This window comes from Salminus brasiliensis, chromosome 1, assembly GCF_030463535.1.
Source record: "Salminus brasiliensis chromosome 1, fSalBra1.hap2, whole genome shotgun sequence".
Classification (NCBI taxonomy): Eukaryota; Metazoa; Chordata; class Actinopteri; order Characiformes; family Bryconidae; genus Salminus; species Salminus brasiliensis.
In genome coordinates, this window is record NC_132878.1 from 29,419,063 (window position 1) to 29,438,892 (window position 19,830).

Sequence of the window (19,830 nt, forward strand, 5' to 3'; positions counted from 1 at the left end):
AAACTCTAAATGTAGGTATTGTGATATAAACTGAGGTGTGTGTTACAGGGTTGAATGTGATTTTTACCAGCATTTTAAGAAGTTTGTCCAACTGAACAACAGTAGGTATTAGGAACATATAAGCGGGTCTACAATCGTTTCTGGTGCATCTGCAGCTAATATAAAAGTGCTCTGAGAATTCTGGAAAATATGCTCATGCTAGGCAGGAATGAAGGGCTTATCTCAATGAATCGATCAATTATCTTTATTTTCAGTTGGATGTACACTCTCTAGGCACTTTATTAGGAACACTACATTAATCCTGGGTAGGGGTAATACTGGCTAAGGTAACAATCCAGAAATGTTTGTGGCATGTATTCCACAAGATTTCTGGTCAAGAGTAGTAAGCTCAGAGACAGTAGCCTTTCTGTCAGCTGGAATCAGTCTGGCCATTCTTCATTGATCTCTCACTCATCAACTAGGTGTTCTGCAGAACAGCACCTCACAGGATGCTTTTTCTGAGAAAGCTCTAGAGACTGCTGTGCTGAAAATCCCAGTAGATCAGCAATTCTAGATATACTCATAAAAGCCCTTCTGATATCAACACCATCTGATGACACATTCAAAATCACTAGAGATGGCCCAATCAGTGTTTATGGGTCCAATACTGATTCTTACATTGAGTCAGAATAAGACACAGGGAGCAGAGATTTCAGCTCTGGATTTAATTGGGCTCTGCAGCTATGGCTGAGGTATGTATTGCCATCTAGCACAAGCATGAGGAACGGCAGCGTGCTGTGACCTCGCACAGAGCTGCACAGCAACTCACACAATCTGGATCATATGATCTTAGCAGCCCCCAGGATCGGCTGAATTATGGACTGATCGCTGATTAGATTTGGGATGACAATCGGGCTGTTGGTCCATATCTATATGGTTTTAGGTACTGCACTCAGTGGCTGGTTGGATAATTGGATAATTGCATGAATGAGTCGGTGTACTGGTCTTCCTAAAAAGTACTCAGTGAGTTTATAATAAGGGTGGTCCTCAATTCCATATTCCAAATAACTGAAAATGAACAAAGCCAAATTATGCATGTGTGCACTTTAGCCGTGGCAAAGGCACTTTTGCAAAGCATTTGTTTTTTTGCATGTAGAACCTTTAGGGTTTAAGCAGTTGTGTTCTCCAATACTACATAGCACACATGAGCACGGTCTCACATGAGCACAGTCTCATTCTGTGAGGATGTAAGATGGTATTCAGAGCGATGTCTGGATCAGTAAGAGCTTATCATTGTTCTAAAATCAGAGTAATGATACCCACACTCACCACTGATGTGCTTTATTCTCCACAGCAGCAGCTCAGACTCAAACACAATAAACATCACTGAATGTTCAGCTTTGTTAGATCACCTTCATTACAGGCCACAATAATTACAACAGCAGCACTGAGAGTTGAGATGGGATGTAATGGAAAATGGGAGATTCAACTGCAGGGATAGCTACAATTAGTTCCTATTCTTGCCTGAATCTGTATCATCACTCTGAAAAGCGTATCATTATTTAATTGCTCACAACAATCAGGTCTGTCTTCACTATCTAATTCACTACAGCAGAGACAAACAGTGTAAATGTTTTGATACAGTTAATGGAAACTCTCAGAGACAGGCTGGGCTCGGAGGTAAACACTGTCTTCTACGGCTGATACGTTGCCATTTATAAGAACACACACACACACAAAGAGCCTAGCAACAGCTCAGAGTGCTGTCTCCACATTGTTTCACCAAACACCCTCCATCTGCTAAAATATCAATACACAGCTGTCTTTATTAACCAAATTCACACATGCAGCCATGTCTTAAAGAAACAGCTCAAGGAAATGTCTAATCAAATGGAATCAGATCAGATTACAGACAATACTCTGTAGTATTAAGATTGGATCGGTATTGCACAGTACTATACAATAAAGTCCTCAGATCAGATTGTTATCAGACTGCACTCAGCATTAACATACTTCATTTGGATCGGTATTGGCCGTCTGTGAGTAATCGTATCGGATCAGTATCAGACAACACTGAGTATAATGGTACTCAGACTGGATCAGTATTGGCCAATACTTACCATTACAGTACTCAGATCAGACGTTCAGTGGGGGCTAATACTCAGAAAAAAGATACGGGATATCTGATCGGGGGACAAAATCAGGACATGCCTAATGAAAGCATTTGTTTTTTATTTAAAACAATGTTCGGGGATTCTTTGTGTTTGTTTTCTCTTTGTTTTGTTAAACTGTGTGGAAAGGCAGGAGAACACCGGAGGTGGTGTGTTACAGTGAATAAACAACACAGCATACGTTTACACACTCCTGATAAATATCTCAGGGTGGGAGCATCCCATTCACACGGAGACGTAAATACTCCACTCAACTTCTGACCTTACAGCCTGTGTGTGTGTTTAATTTCTCCTTCACACACACACACACTAGCTTTCATACAGCGTCAGGACAAACGTTTGTTCATGTGTTTCAATGTATTAAACAGATAAATAGATAAGAATAAGTCTCATCTGTATGTATGTATTGTTGCCATCACCCAAAAACTTCTCCATTTTTGCTGTTTTCCACTTTTCAAAGGTATGTGAGTCTGGCAGTTGTTCTGTACACTGTGCCAAGGGGTTACATTCTTCTCCTGTTGCCATTTTAGAGATACAAGGTTTTTTGAGCTAGAGTGACGAGATGTGAGTAACTATATGAACGCCTGCGCTCTATATTTATTATGTTCATGTACCCACAATCAAGTACAAAGGTTTGTGCACCTCTGTTCAACTAACAAGGTAATGCTGAAAGTATAAATAAGTGAACAAATGCTCTACAGTAAACAATAAACCTGAGTGTAAGCATTTTTCTGCACATTTATGACAATATATCATTATTTACTGAATGAAACATACTTGAAAACATGACTATATTTTCAATAAATAAACTAATAATAAGTAACTGTGTATGACAACGAGCAGAAGTGTGTCTGTTATTCACACTCGTAACCTCAAGTATATTTGGCCAGGGTTGTACAAACGTTGTACAAATTGACTGTGTAAAAATAGGTGCTTTAAATGACAAATGTTAATGAACTTTTTGCATTTGAAATGTTTCATTAATTCAACTTAATTAAACAATAAAACGAACCGACTCACTCTGTTTTTAAAGCTAAATGTCCTAACACAGTTCTCTCAAAGTGTGTTTGGAGCTGTGAGGTTATTTGTGGAATGACAGGAAGTTGGCTGACAGGAAGTTGGGCATAACTCTCGCTCTGAGAAGACAGCGGGAAACAGAGACATTTTACCAGTTGTCTCCATCACGCACACACACACAAGCTCACAGCGGCCACTGATCAGATCGCTACATTATTTTCCAAATCATTTACATATTGTCGTCTACACTGATTACTGTAGTACACATTTTCTAATAGGGGCTGATTTATATCAGGGGAGGGTTAAACATGCTGGGATGTTACTGGTTAACTACACCACATACTCAGCTACGTAGTCGAATTTTAGAAAGCCGATTAAAGATGACAGGTAAAAAGATTACAGAGAAACAAGAATGTTGAATGCAATGATATGGATTTAACTAATGATTGACTAAAACTCTCTGAGAGACTTCAAACCTAGTCGAGAAGAAAAATGACAAAATCCCAGAGGTACCCGACTGGGTAATCAGCCATCTACACACCTTAAAGGGGCATTAGTCAGGATTTCAGAAACACCACCTGTAAGCGGTTAAGTAGGTGAACTCAACAACATCTGAACGGTTGCAATATTTTCTTTTACTCTTTCCATTCACGCCCATAAACACAGAGCAGGCTTCTAAAACCTCTATTTTTCAGAGAGCCTTGTCATCTAGTCTCACTACACAGGTACTGTACAGATTCTTCTCTGTAAAGCAGCTGCGCTTGGCCAGATCTGGGGCATGACTTCACTCATATGTGGTGCTGCCCGCGACTAGCTAGCTAGCTATTCAACATCAACAGCTGCAGTTCATCAGTATTACACTTATTTCTCTGAGGGAGGTTTAATCTAAAGCTTTGACATGACTCAGCCCTCTAAGTGCTAAAGGTTTATCTACTTCATTCAGAGAGAGATTTTCTCATGCTGCAATTATTTATTATGTTCAGGAACAAAAATAAATGGACTGAAAAGGAAAAAGGACAAAAATAAATGGACAGATACACTTTTAGATACCTGCTTCAGGTGTGTTTGGACATGAAAGGGAACCAACATGTGGTCCAGTCGGAGGAACCCTGAGAATCCAGTCTAAATCTAGTTTTATTAGAGTTATTTGAAAAGTGGGGCGCAGGTAGAGTGTGTCCCGCCTCTCGGTGGGGTGCATGTGTTTGATCTATGCTAATCTCTTCCGCGCTGACATACTGGCTCTGCTCCAGCGCCCCCTACAGAGAGGGCAGTTAAAGCACTGAGGGGGCTCGCAGTCATCTGAGGACAGCGGCGGCCAGCAGCGACCTAGAAGTAATCCCCCTGTGACCTCTGACCACAGCTGCAATGATGTGGTCTGCGCCTGGCTCGCGTCTAGCCGCTCTCGTGACAGGAAGTTACATTTACAGTTACAGAAAGAACCAAACTGTAAATAGACGAGATTCCCAGTAAATAGACAAACAAGTTTTTCATCATGAGTTTCTTGGCAAGTTGCTAAGCAACCGTAAAGGTACATGTGAAAATAATAAAAAGATTTTTCATTATCAGATTACTATCAGAAGTGCTTGGAAATGTGCTTTTTTTGGGATTTTGAATGATTGATAAAATCCAACTTTCTGCAGTGATTAGTTTATTAAGTGCATGTAAACACATTCAGTAAGTTATGCTATTTCTGAGATGTAAGAGATGTGAGGCCAAAACGGAATCAAACAGAGGAGGTGTGGAGAGGAAGGGGAAGTATTTGCAATGCAAACCTCTGGTACAGATCTGTACTGGCACATGCTGGAACATGTCGGGGGGGGGAAAACAATCACCTCGGCTTGCTCATAACTTTCTCAGAACGGCTGCTTTATGCTGCCTTCAGGTCCTCCTCTAAAGTTTCTATATACGACTTTGGAGCTTGTAAGTACGACATGATTTTTGTTCATGTGGTTTTGGTTGAAAACAACATGAACGCCCCAGGAAAATGTATTTGCTCTGTCACGAATAAAGCACACGGATATTTGGTATTACTGCAACAAATCAAAGAGCAGAGTTTGAGAATTTGGTATCCAGTAAGAAGCATCAGCAGCATCTGTTTTTTTTGTTGTTGCATGGGGATGAGAATAAAGAGGATTTTAGACTACCATGTTCACATGCTGCGGTTCAATAACGAAAATACAACCAATTACAAAACAATTATTAGTGTGTTCTTGAAGGTCGGCGTTGGGGGTCATGGTAAAATCATAGTTTCCCACTAGAAAGTGCAGAAAGTGCAACATCACCTCAGAATCCTATCTATGTAAAAAATCTTCTGATCATGTTTGTGGTGGAGTGCAAACCGAAAAACAGTGTTTCTATCCTCAATCACTGTTATCATACGAGATATTTAGCAAAATGGTAAAATGCAGATTCCTCATTCCTTCAAGTCATTACGAGCTCTAGCTTAGTTTTTAATCAGTCTAGCGTATATACTGTATATATAGCGCATATGTCTTGGCTGTCTGGGCTGTACTAGCTGGTCGACTGCATCTGTGATCACTCATCAATGTTCATTTGATGTTCTGCCAAACTGCTCCTTAACAGCAGATGATTTCCCTAATAAAATGGGGTATCCATAAACATTTGGACACATCATATATGTAAGGACAAATCATTTAGGAGCAGTCAGATAATAGACTGTATAAATCTACAGATCTGACAGCAGACGTAGGGAGGAAGAAGGTTTCTGGCTGCCTGATTTTGAGAGATGACGGTGCAGAAACACTGAACTGCTCACTCATCTTGAACACACTTCCTCCCCCTGGGCAGGTCATTACGTGCAGTCATTAAAGACGATCCGCAGCTGGCGCTCGTTACGGGCGGGCTCTGCAATAGGTTCTGTATTGGGAGGGTCTCGGCCAATTAGCAGCCTTCTCAGAGGCCACCTTGGTCTGCTCGATGCGGGCTGGAGGATCTTGTGTGCATAAAACGAAGTTAATGTTACACAAAACAGTACAACTGGCTTGGTAAGAAGCTGGACATTCCAGTATAATGCACTCAAGTAATTGAGGGGAGGGGGCCTGCAGTGGAGGGCGGGGGTGGCATTCAAGATTTGGAAACACCATTCCTTAAACAGCAGTGAGAGACTCGTGCCAAATTCTGCACATAGTTCCTGTTCAGAACCGCTGAGCTGCTTTCTGAGACTCAGTCTAAACCTACCGAATTTACACATCATCAATTAAGAGGTTAATCATGCTCCCCTCCACGTCTGTTGGAGCTCCAGTGGTGTTGTGTTAACGGCAGTTTACACAAGATGCAGTTGGAGCTTCATGTGTCTCAGAGGAAGACCATGCTAGCCTCCACCCTCTCAGTGTTGGTAGCATCGCGTGATAGCGGAAATCCTGACTAGTGGAGGGAACTAACAATAACTAGTTGGGTTAGCCTAGCTATAGTAGCTTTAGCTCTGTAACAGTCACTAAATTAGCTTCGTTAACTACAGTAGAACCTAGACATGTTTTGGGATCTGCTCAAGTTACGCAATCACTGTGTTCTAGTTGTGTAAGTATGCATACGGCACAGCCAGCAAGATTTTAGAACGGTATGTTTTATTAGACTTACTTTAAGCTTTGCTGGAGAATTCGTGTGAACCTATTAAGAATTCTATGTATATCTAGAACACACTGTTTGTTTTCCAGCAGGCAGAGATAAACAGTGTTGACATATCTGTGTGTGTAATCCTCATCTGTGCGCGTGTGTGTGCATGCACATGACTGTGCAAACACATGTTTATTTAAGGATACAGTTACTGAGCAGAGACCATTTAAATCCACAGCTGCTTCATGGGTTTTTTCAGTGGATGTTTTATCCTCGCCGGTTTTGTTACCTAATGTTTATTCCAGAGGTTAGACTATCAGGGTGGTGGCTCAGCGGTTAGAGCGCCGGGATATTGATAACAGGGTTGTGGGTTCGATTCCCGGGCTCGGCAAGCTGCCACTGTTGGGCCCTTGAGCAAGGCCCTTTACCCTCTCTGCTCCCCGGGCGCTGGAGTTGGCTGCCCACCGCTCTGGGTGTGTGTGTGTACTCACTGCCCCTATCACGTGTGTGTGTGTGTGTGTGTGTGTGTGTGTGTGTGTGTGTGTGTGTGTGTGTGTGAGTGTGTGTTCACTACCAGATGGGTTAAATGCAGAGGACACATTTCGCTGTACAGTGACAAATATGTGCACCTTTATCAGATCTGAGCTAATGTCTTTGTGGTCTAAAGGTCTTCCTTTGTTGATTTTACTGAGGTAAAAAGCACACCCGCACATTCCCACTCAATAGATGCAGTCAACAGAAAAATGACAAATCCTGAACCAGTTCAAGCAACAGTTTGACAAGACCAAGTTTCCTGCCTTACCCCCAACTGTAGTTGATTAGCCAGTACATGCTTGGAGCGTGAAGTTTGCCTCTTTAGTTAAACCTGCTGAGCTGCACTACATTATCAGATCAGGACTGTCTGATCACTGAGCCCAGGCGTGTGCTTCTGTGGTCGGAGACGCTAGACTAACATTGCTAACACATAGCTATAGTAGCATTACCTAAACAGTCACTAAATTAGCCTCATTGGCTACAAATAGCATTAGATAAAAAAAAGAGTTACATTTTTAAGTTTAGCTTTAGTTTCAGCACTGAAGCCATCAGGCTAATGAAACAACCGATGCATGTGCCCCACCATTTAGCATGGTGTTAACTGCCCGCCCAAATCCTCACCCACTCTCCTCAAAGTGTGTGGAGTTGTTCAGTACTCAGAAATATAGCATAAATTTGACTTTAATTAAATTTGTTCGCCAAACTAGCCTTTTAATTACATAACCTCTGCTAAAGGAAACTGCGGTGAAGGCCAAAGATTTGTGAAACTAAAGCAGAATATCATTCTTGTCTCTGATTGGCTAATTCTGGGACTCTTGTAGGCCATCCCATATGGGGCATAGAGTGATGTTGACATATTTGCGATTGTCGTGGAAAGGTATTGGTGTGCGAATGTATGTGCCGATGCTCACATGCATGTGTATGTGTATGTGTGTGTGACTAAGCCCACCCCTTTGATAGCCGCCGACCTTCACCTGAGTCGAAGGTCACGCTCACACGAGGCTCAGATCAAACATGGTGTTAAATGTTAACCACTGTCTGCTTCAACTGCAAATACTGGAGTCCTGCGGTCCACGTGTTTCAGCAATCTTCACAAACCCGATTGAAGTGCCCTTTAATCGGATTAATCACTTTATTAATTTATTATTGTTTTACTAGAATATTTAACTAAGCAATTACTTTTTTTTTACTTATCACATGCTAAGTTAAAAAGACCTGTGCATTTTATCTTGTATCTCGTTTTTTGAGCTCCACTTAAAGAGTTCATGAACCAAAAACAGTCAACCTCTCCTTAACACTTAGAATTAAACAGACTATGCATTTCAGACTGATGTATGTAAATGAGCTCTGTTCTGATTGGCTGCTTCATTAAAAAAGCAGTCAGGGCTTAAACACTCTTTATAATTTGAGTGTGAATGGGCTGAGCTAAACTGCTGTCGGCCGAATGGGTGGAACTAAACTGCTGTAGGACGAATGAGCTCTGCTGCTGCGCAGTCTCGTGGCTCTGCATGTCGCTGGTATTCACAGAATCTTTCCATATTTGCTGTCATAGGTCACAACCTTTAGCTCTTTTCAGTCAAGTTGAGGCTTAAAGCAGCCATGCCGGGTTTTTCCAGAAAATTCCGCGACAGCTACAGAAACAAACCTGCTCTTCTGAATGAAATGAGTTGGCAAATACGCATTTCTAATTCGGAGTCGTTTCACACCATGGAGTCTGCTGGGAATAGGAAGGGTCTGATTACACTGGAGGGAGAAAAGCATACACACTATCTGTCCAGAAGTCTCACCCATAAGCCCTTCTAATGAGTGTGTGGCTGACACAGGCATTCACACACAGCATATATAATATCTTCAGAAAAGCACTGATGAATAGTAGGGGCCACTATGGAGCAAGCATAAGCATCTTGGCCACAGCACTGGGCTGTGGAGCTGTTTTCTCTGGAGTGATGGAGCTCCATCCAAGACCTCTGGGGTGAGTTGAAGTGGCAGAACTAGTCATTCCAATCATTCCAATCATTCAGACTAAACGCAATCAAATCCTCCTCACAGTGATGTTACAACATCTAGTTTAAAGCCTTCTCAGAAGAGTAAAGACAGCAAAGGGGGTCATGAACAGGATAAAGAATGATTTCTACCCACTGATTAAGCAAAGGGGTCAAACTCCTGGTAATACTCTTGTTGACACACTGAAGGAGTGGGTGTCTAAATACTTTTGGTATTTGGTATACTTTATTACTATTCCTACTGTATTATTATCATCTGGTTTTCAGACACACCCCAGTCACATCTTTTATCGACCTTCAAAACTGCATTAAACTGTTTGATAACTGACGTGTGTTTCTTTAGTTTACAACAGACGATGCTAGGCTAATGTGGCTAGAAAATCACTGGACTAAGACTGTCACAAATCCCATCTCTGTACAAAAACCATTAAAGTAATAACAAGTTGTTCTTAAAATCAGCATGGATGATGTTCTAATTCATGATTAGCCAAACAAATGAAGATCTGAATCTGTTTTGAGAGTTTTTTAACTGGGATTGGTGAAAGTCTAAATCCAGTGTTTGTCTGGAGCATCTGGAGTCAGTGATCATATTCCTTTTTTAAAATCATATTGCAGTTTGTCAACAGTTCAAATGTTCATTTTAGCAGCTCGCTGGATTAAAGTTTTTAGAAGCTGTTTCTCACCATTTTGCAAAATGTGGATAAAATGACATGCTATTTGTTAGAGGCAGCTCTACAAGCTGTTGCTCCTGCACAGTTTTCAGCAGACTTTAATGAAGTTGTGTTCCAGCCCCCTACACAACCCCCCCCAGCTTCCCCCGATTAGCCTCCAATCACAAACTGATCCCCCTCACTGAGTAGCCTCAATAGACTCAACAGCTTCAATGGACACCAAGCTGCTTTGGTTCACAATGCCAACAAAAGGCCCAAAGCCACTCTGAATAAGAAGGCCAGATCCTTCTGACTCAATTAAACAGGATTTACACTTCACTCACAGAGATTACAGACAGATTACAAGGTTGTGACACCAGCACGGGTGTTGGGACCGGCATGCGTTACGACTAGAATAACCCTCAATTTCCCGAAAGGCCAGAGGTCACACATGCCTGGGATGCTCTGACTGCAGGCCAGGTCTGTGCGAACGGCAGACATGAAGAGTTACTGCTTAAAAAGTGCTGAGTTATTGTGACTTACCGGTTGGATTATGTGCTTCTTAATTACTTATGTTAGCAAAACATAAAGACACAAGTTTCTACACTTGTTTCAGTGGAACTAGGGGTCAGAAATCCTTCAGATAAAACTACAGCATGACTGTCACTGCTGTCAGCAACAGCAAGGGTTATGGTTTGTCTTGGTGTACACTGGTGGACAACGATTTCAACTTGCCTGATTTGCTAAAATCTGACTGTTCCATTTTGTGGGTATACAAATGTAAGGCTGAGACTGTGAGATGCCTGATTGCTTTGTCAGTATCTTTGTCAATCAATTCTCCAATGGAATTAATTAGATCATCTATATCTTCCTCACAAAGCTGAAGTAGCTGTTTTTTGCAGCTTCATGGTTTGTTCAGTAGTCTGACAGTCGGTGGGTAGAAACTGTTCTTTAGCCTGTTAGTTCTGGACTGGATGCTGTGGTACTGCCTACTTGTAAACATACTGTGTACTGGGTGACCTGATTTTGAGGGTTTTCCTCAAGTATTGTGACTGATGGACTAATGTACATGGTGGAGTTTGCTGTCTTCACCACTTTCTAAAGGGCATTTGAGTCGCACGTGATGTAGCTGCCATACCAGACAGTAGTTAAGTCTGTGCCAATGTCTCTCAGCTCAAAGGTGTCAAAGCACCACTCTGACAGAGCATTGACCTTGTCTCTGTAGGCTCTCGTCTGTCTGTGATGGAGGATGGTCATATTAATAGTAAACTTAAAAAGTCTTAAAAAGACTATGTTGGATTTGCGCCTGGCTGCACAGTTATGTGTAAACAGGGAGTGTAGTAAAGGTTAAGTCCCATATTTTCACCAGCTGGGGTCTGCTAGCCAGACAAAGGAGAAAGGAGAACCACAGCCTTTATAAAGGCTTGGGCTGAAGGTTTCCATTTTGTTAAAAATGTTGGCCAATAAGAGAAGGACTGTCAAAGGAAATGCCATCTTCCCAATGGACTGCACCTAGACTGTGTTATTCATCTATATTACAGTAATGACTCCTGTACAGACTGTGTTGTTATTGTTTTAGCTAAAAGAATAAAGAAATCTGTGATTACAGTAATGACTTCTGTACAGACTGTGTTGTTATTGTTTTAGCTAAAAGAATAAAGAAATCTGTGATTACAGTAATGACTCCTGTACAGACTGTGTTGTTATTGTTTTAGCTAAAAGAATAAAGAAATCTGTGATTACAGTAATGACTTCTGTACAGACTGTGTTGTTATTGTTTTAGCTAAAAGAATAAAGAAATCTGTGATTACAGTAATGACTCCTGTACAGACTGTGTTGTTATTGTTTTAGCTAAAAGAATAAAGAAATCTGTGATTACAGTAATGACTTCTGTACAGACTGTGTTGTTATTGTTTTAGCTAAAAGAATAAAGAAATCTGTGATTACAGTAATGACTTCTGTACAGACTGTGTTGTTATTGTTTTAGCTAAAATAATAAAGAAATCTGTGATTACAGTAATGACTTCTGTACAGACTGTGTTGTTATTGTTTTAGCTAAAAGAATAAAGAAATCTGTGATTACAGTAATGACTCCTGTACAGACTGTGTTGTTATTGTTTTAGCTAAAATAATAAAGAAATCTGTGATTACAGTAATGACTCCTGTACAGACTGTGTTGTTATTGTTTTAGCTAAAAGAATAAAGAAATCTGTGATTACAGTAATTACACCTGTATAGACTGTGTTGTTATTGTTTTAGCTAAAAGAATAAAGAAATCTGTGATTACAGTAATGACACCTGTATAGACTGTCATAAGGCAACATCATTACCTGACACACACATTCACCCACTAATAACACTTTCCAGAGCAGCGTGTGTACACGGAGGAGTTGTAATAAATATTGTTATTATTATTATTAAAAATGTTATTACTGTTGTTCTGAACTCTGAGAGAGACAGGAAAAGTGGAGGAGGAAAAATAAGGAGAAGGAGTGAGACAGAGAGAGGACACTGGTGTCTCTAGTCCAGCAGACGTTTTTGGCAAGTTGTTCTACAAGGGCGAAGGTTTTCGGTGGAGTGTGTGTGTGTGGGTGGAAGACAGCTGGCCAGGCCTATGCTGATGCAATCTTTACCCCTGTTACAGATAAAACACCTAATACACACACACTCCTGTGTTCTTTAATCATTTGAGTTTGATCTGATCAGCTCCAGACATACACACACACTGCAGCAAAACGTCCTCGTAATATTTAATTAAAATAATCAAATACATTTACAGTGTTAGTGTGTGTAAACTCACACAGAACTCCACACCTCCACACAATTTCAGTGCAGATGAAAAACAGTGTTTCGCTATAACCTCTCCTACTCCATGAGTCTAATGTAACTAACAAGTGACAGGAAGCCTATATCCCACCAGTTAGCACTAGAGATAACAGCATGCATGCAGGACCCCAATAAACGACACCTAGCATTTAATAATACACACCATACTGTACACTGCATACTGCATACACTGTTCCTGTTTACTCTGTCATAACAATAATCCATCACTCAATTGTGCACCTATACAAACCTGTGGAAAAATACAGTGTTAGTGATGTCAGGATGCTGAATGATCACTACCTCATCCCAAAAAGTACTGGATGGAGCACCACCGTCATCACTTCAGAGAACACAGCTCCACAGCTCAATACTGTGGGCCTCATACTCCTCTAGCCCACGCCTGGCATTAGTCATGGTGCCAATACGTTCATATTTATCTGCTCCAGAGAGTCCTATTCTATTGGCAATAGAATTATTGGCAGCTGTGCAGACGTTAGACGATCTGTGTCAGCAATGGGTGCAACCTAACTAGCTAAATGATGAATATAGTCGCTGTAAAGCAAAAAGGATACAGTAGGAGAGAAACCTTCTTAGCTTCCAGATTTAGATATTTAGACTGTTTATATGTACGCTATTTAGGGCCATTTCTATTGGTCCATTCATCCTGAAATGTTGACACAACTGTCAGATGATGTCAAAATGTGGAGATTAAAAGGTTTTGTGTGAAAGCTACAATAGTAACACATGTCTTGTGATATATATTACAAATAGATTTTAGAGCTTTTGCAGTGCAATAAACATTCAGACAAAGCAACCCTCTCTCTCTCTTTTAAATCCCATGCTTCTTGGGACCTGTTAAAGAACTGCATAAACTTTCCAGAGAGCAGAACTTTTACTTTACAGCATTATAAACAACATGAAGTGCTACTTTCCCTTTGACCACTCAGGCTTTATTAAAATGATCTGCTTAGCAAACAAGACAGCAGTGAGAAGACCCAGCATCTTTTCAAGGGCGTCCACTGACTTTTGATGTACTTTAGCTAAGTAATGTTGCACCAACAGCTAAGCCTAAGCTTAATCATGCCAACCCACACCTAAACCCAACCTTAACCACAGTAACCCACACCACACCTAAACCTTACCTTAGCCACAGTAACCCACACCTAACCTTAACCACAGTAACCCCCACCTAAACCTTACCTTAGCCACAGTAACCCCCACCTAAACCTTACCTTAGCCACAGTAACCCACACCTAACCTTAGCCACAGTAACCCACACCTAAACCTAACCTTAACCACAGTAACCCACACCTAACCTTAGCCACAGTAACCCACACCTAAACCTAACCTTAACCACAGTAACCCCCACCTAAACCTTACCTTAGCCACAGTAACCCACACCTAACCTTAGCCACAGTAACCCACACCTAAACCTTACCTTAGCCACAGTAACCCCCACCTAAACCTTACCTTAGCCACAGTAACCCACACCTAACCTTAGCCACAGTAACCCACACCTAAACCTAACCTTAACCACAGTAACCCACACCTAACCTTAGCCACAGTAACCCACACCTAAACCTAACCTTAACCACAGTAACCCACACCTAACCTTAGCCACAGTAACCCACACCTAAACCCAACCTTAACCACAGTAACCCACACCTAAACCTAACCTTAACCACAGTAACCCACACCTAACCTTAGCCACAGTAACCCCCACCAAAACCTTACCTTAGCCACAGTAACCCACACCAAAACCTAACCTTAGCCACAGTAACCCACACCTAAACCCAACCTTAACCACAGTAACCCACACCTAAACCTAACCTTAACCACAGTAACCCACACCTAACCTTAGCCACAGTAACCCCCACCAAAACCTTACCTTAGCCACAGTAACCCACACCCAAACCTAACCTTAACCACAGTAACCCACACCCAAACCTAACCTTAACCACAGTAACCCCCACCCAAACCTAACCTTAACCACAGTAACCCACACCTAAACCTAACCTTAACCACAGTAACCCACACCTAAACCTTACCTTAATCGCCTAAATCATGGCAATCCACACCTAAACCCAACCTTAACCACAGTAACCCACACCTAACCCTGGGTGTAACCATAGTAACCCACACCTAATCCTGGGTGTAACCATAGTAACCCACACCTAACCCTGAGTGTAACCATAGTAACCCACACCTAATCCTGGGTGTAACCATTGTAACCCACACCTAAACCTAGCCATTCACACGTAAACCTTAAAAACTTTAAGGAGGCAACCAACACCTAACCCTAACATTAAGCTTAGTGGCTGTAACCCGAAGGCCAAACGTTTTCCAAAAGGTGCATCTGTAGTGCAAACAGTGTGTTACTTTGATGACCATCAAAATTCCCCTCGCGTCCACAGTTTTCCCACTTTTCCTATCATCATGAGGTCCTCACAAAGACGTAAATACAAGACTAGACACACACACACACACACACACACACACCCCTGAGAAGTGAACCACAGCACGCGTCTCCGCTCTGTACCTGACTGAACACAAACACACCGTTTCACTTTCGCTAGTTTTTGCTAAAGAGGATCGAATAATATGGATTTGGTTATAAAAGGCATATCTATCACAGGTCAGGTCGGTTATGAGTTGTAATTCAGGAGTTTACAGAGGCAGTAACCCCTCGGTTTCTCCCGGGTTAGCCGTGTGGCTAACGCATCTGGCGCGCGACGGTCTTCTACTTCTCGTTCACAGCTCCACGTGCGCGCGCGAGCAGCCTGTGTTTAACCGTCGTCTGTGGGGTCTGAGAAGGAGACACGACGACTAGGACTAGCTAACGACTAGCACTAACGCTCACTGTCGCTCCACAGATGATCTCCACTGCGCTTTATCTACAATCAACCCAACAACTCTTCGGTTCGTGTGGGTCTGCTCTGTGCGGAAACACCACCATTACACTCGTTAGAAAAGCCAGCTACGTTATACGCGATCAGTAACAACCTCGCCGCCAGTCGTGATGGACTAACCAGGAGTCTGAAAAGTTCTCGAGAGAAATCTCTGTGCAGACCCGGACAGCTAGCGCCAGCTAAGTTAGAGGTGCGGTAAAACGTCCACGTTACCTGTCCTGAACCGCAGGTCTGGGTCTTCTTCCGAGCCAAACTCTTTCAGAAGGTAAACGAACAAGATGCCGAAGGCGTTCTGGATCCCAAAGACAGAGCCGTTGCACCACATGGAGGCCAGCATGACCACCCAGCCCCAGCCGCCCTCAGGGTGCACAAACTCGGCTTCAGTGGGGTCGGTTTTCGTCGCGGCCTCTCCTGTACCGTCCCATCCGTTCTCCTTCTTCTTCTCCTCCGCCTCGTCGAGCCTCCCCTCATCGGCTTTCACCTCAGTCTGCTCCGGGGCAGAACCGGTCTCCTCTTCGGTCATGTTTCTGTCTTCTGTCATTCCCAAACGACGCACACGGACACCCTCCTGCAGCTGGACAACCGAGCAGACGCTGGAGAGGACTGACTCAAACTGCCGCCAGTGATGATAACCCAAAACAGCACCAGGAAGGCTGGACACTTGGTAAAGCTATGTCTTTGTACCCTAAGCAATAAATGTCGCCAGCAGCCTCCTTAAAAGCCTCCTTATATTTAGATCTGATGCAGCTGTTCCTGCTGCCAGCTCTGCAACGCTGCACTGCAGTCTTCATGTATAAATATAGAAAGGGCGTGGCCACATATGTATATTCAGCGGTAGAACGCTGAAACCGCGTGTGATTGGGCAAGGCGCTGCCCTACTGCTTTCATATTCAGCAGTAGAACGTTTAGCCGCCGTGTGATTGGACGACGCGCAGGCGCTCCTCTTACAAGGTTAAACAACCACAGGCGTGTTAAGAGGAGTGAGCGGTTCTGCCAAAAAGTAATGAATGACAGGAGTAACAGTAGAAAGCATCAGGTCCAAAAAGGACTGCAGTGAAACATCCAGCACGTATACACTTTGTTTATATCATTTTGGTGTAAAATAAAAGCTCCAGCTCCTAAGTGAGAGGTGTGAGCTACAGTCAAGCGGTCAACCTGCATGGCAGAATGAACTAGGAACTAGATACTGACTAAAATAGAGGGAAAAGTAGGTGCCATTTCTCACTGGAGTAGACGGAGAGTCATTCAGAATGGTTTGGTGTGAAATGCTCCGTTCTAGAGAAACTTTCAAGATCGTGCTGAGAGATGGTGAATGGTACCAGACATCTAAAGAGTTTAATGCTCCAGAAAGTTATAGTTATGAGTCCAAATAGTCATTTAAAAACATTAAACAACCACAGATAGAATTTGGCTTCTGCATTCATCCCATCCATGCAGTAAACACACACATACACAGCAGTGAAACACACACAGTGGACAGTGAACACACATGCCCGGAGCAGTGGGCAGCCATTGCTGCGGCGCCCGGGGAGCAGAAAGGGCCCAACAATGGCAGCTTGGTATTGAACCCACTTGGAACCCACAACCTGAGCCTGAGTGGCTGCTGAGCCACCACTGCCCCTTTTTTATTGTTATTTTTTATTTATATTTATATTTTAATATTAATAATTTCATTTAACACAAATATTCATTTAATTAATTATTTTTTAAACATTTATATGCTGCATGATGCCTGAGACACTGTTTTTAAAAATACTTATCAATGAAATGGTGGAAGGATACATGCAGCACGTTTCATGGCAAAAATAGTTGTCACCCCCAAAAAATTGTTCTTCATGTTTGTCTCTATTTTATCATCATCAACATCACATATAAACCTTAGAAGATCTGTAGCTGGTGGAGCTGGATGGTAATAAAATGGGGTTTGTGTGTGTTTGTTATATCAGTGTTTCCTATCTCCACCACTGGAAACCAGCAAAAATGAATTTTGTCTGAAAGTTTCTCCACAATGAACCACAGTTTCAGCTTCACAACAAACTGACTCTTTAAATGCATATAACCCACCACTGGGCACAAGCATTTGCTTTACAGTTTAAGGACAGTTAGAAATGCTTTGGAAAATGCAAATTAGGCCAGGAAGCCTTTTGTTAGGCCTGATTTCCACATTAAAAATTGATTAGTTTCAGCAGGGGGCAGGGGGGGGGGTTAAAGCTACTGCGGCTACTAAAAGTGATAACATTAGTGTTAACAAAGCAAGTTGTCAGTGTGTCATCAGGTGACTGACTGTTAGCTGAACAAAGCCCCAGCCTTTTCTCCCTCTCTTATCTAATCTTATCTGTGTCCTAACTGCAGCCCAGAGAACGATGGGCTCCTCTCCTGGTTCCTCTCAGTGGTCCTACCTAGAAGTAACTGGTGTAAAGAATAATCTGACCTTTTTCATCCTAATCTCTGTTTTGTGTATCTGTATCATACAGTTCATTACCATGGACAGTAACTCCCTGCCTTCAGAAAAGAACAGAAAGCCTCACAGAACACTCACAGTAGAAGTTAGATGAATGGGCAGATGCCTTGCTTATCTTCAGCACCTGCCCACTGGCCTCCCTCGTGAGCATGTTTCATAGGTGTTCCTCAGCTCCCAAAGGTCTGATACCAGACACCACACACACACACACACACACACACACACACACACACATACACGTTGATGTTCACCGAGACCGAGTGAGTAACCTGAGTTCACGTTAATGTACAATGAAGACAACGCCACCTGGCGAGGAAAGGCAGTAAACGCAGCGCCCTCCAGACACGGTCTCCCTGTTTCACTACTACCACTAATTATGGGACAGGTCGCTCCGGCTTGTTTTACACTGTATCACTCCGCTGTGAACCACTTCATCAACCAAGAAGTGACGAAAAAAGCCCAGAGCTAAAGACAACAAGACCGACATCACACCAAACTAAAAGGGCTAAAAGAAGACTACTCAGTAGCGCGGATAAGGGAAAAGACTGGGAGCTGGAACCTGGGTTTAATTAGTGGGTCTGTGTGAAAGGAGCTGCAGCAGCAGTTCGCTCCCATGACGGACTGACAACGAGCCGCCTGATAGGGAACTATACTTTGGCGGAAGGAAATGATCACATTAAAATGTGTGACATGGTTTCGTTCACGGCTCAGTTATTTTGCTCTTAATTCATTTATTTATCCAAACAGAATAAAAGAGGGAGGAGGCAGACACGAGCCGAAGGGCTGCAGAGTCTGGTGTAGAGTCCTGTAGTATAGTCATCTGTAATACTGGTGTGGTGTCCTGTAGTATAGTAATCTATAATACTGGTGTAGCGTCCTGTAGTATAGTAATCTGTAATACTGGTGTGGTGTCCTGTAGTATAGTAATCTATAATACTGGTGTAGCGTCCTGTAGTATAGTAATCTGTAATACTGGTGTGGTGTCCTGTAGTATAGTAATCTATAATACTGGTGTAGCGTCCTGTAGTATAGTAATCTGTAATACTGGTGTGGTGTCCTGTAGTATAGTAATCTGTAATACTGGTGTAGCACCCTGTAGTATAGTAATCTATAAGACTGGTGTAGCGTCCTGTAGTAAAGTAATCTGTAATACTGGTGTAGCGTCCTGTAGTAAAGTAATCTGTAATACTGGTGTAGCGTCCTGTAGTATAGTAATCTATAATACTGGTGTAACATCCTGTAGTATAGTAATCTGTTATACTGGTCTAACGTCCTGTAGTATAGTCATCTGTAATACTGGTGTAGTGTCCTGTAGTATAGTAATCTATAATACTGGTCTAGCGTCCTGTAGTATAGTACTCTGTAATACTGGTGTAGCGTCCTGTAGGATAGTAATCTGTAATACTGGTGTAGCATCCTGTAGTATAATAATCTATAATACTGGTGTAGCGTCCTGTAGTATAATAATCTGTAATACTGGCGTAATGTCCTGTAGTATAGTAATCTATAATACTGATGTAGCGTCCTGTTGTATAGTAATCTATAATACTGGTGTAGCGTCCTGTAGGATAGTAATCTGTAATACTGGTGTAGCATCCTGTAGTATAATAATCTATAATACTGGTGTAGCATCCTGTAGTATAGTAATCTGTAATACTGGTGTGGTGTCCTGTAGTATAGTAATATGTAATACTGGTGTAGAGTCCT

The 19,830-nt window shown here is 42.3% G+C and overlaps 1 protein-coding gene across 1 annotated transcript in view; it reads right to left on the bottom strand.

Moving 5' to 3' along the window:
• Positions 1-16,422, bottom strand: part of slc16a10 (solute carrier family 16 member 10) — a 38,305-nt gene extending 21,883 nt beyond the window's left edge. The window contains exon 1 of the mRNA XM_072676706.1: positions 15,876-16,422. Coding sequence (XP_072532807.1) covers positions 15,876-16,203 — 328 coding nt within the window. The 5' untranslated portion in view covers positions 16,204-16,422. The remainder of the gene's footprint in view (positions 1-15,875) is intronic.
• Positions 16,423-19,830: the final 3,408 nt, after the last annotated feature.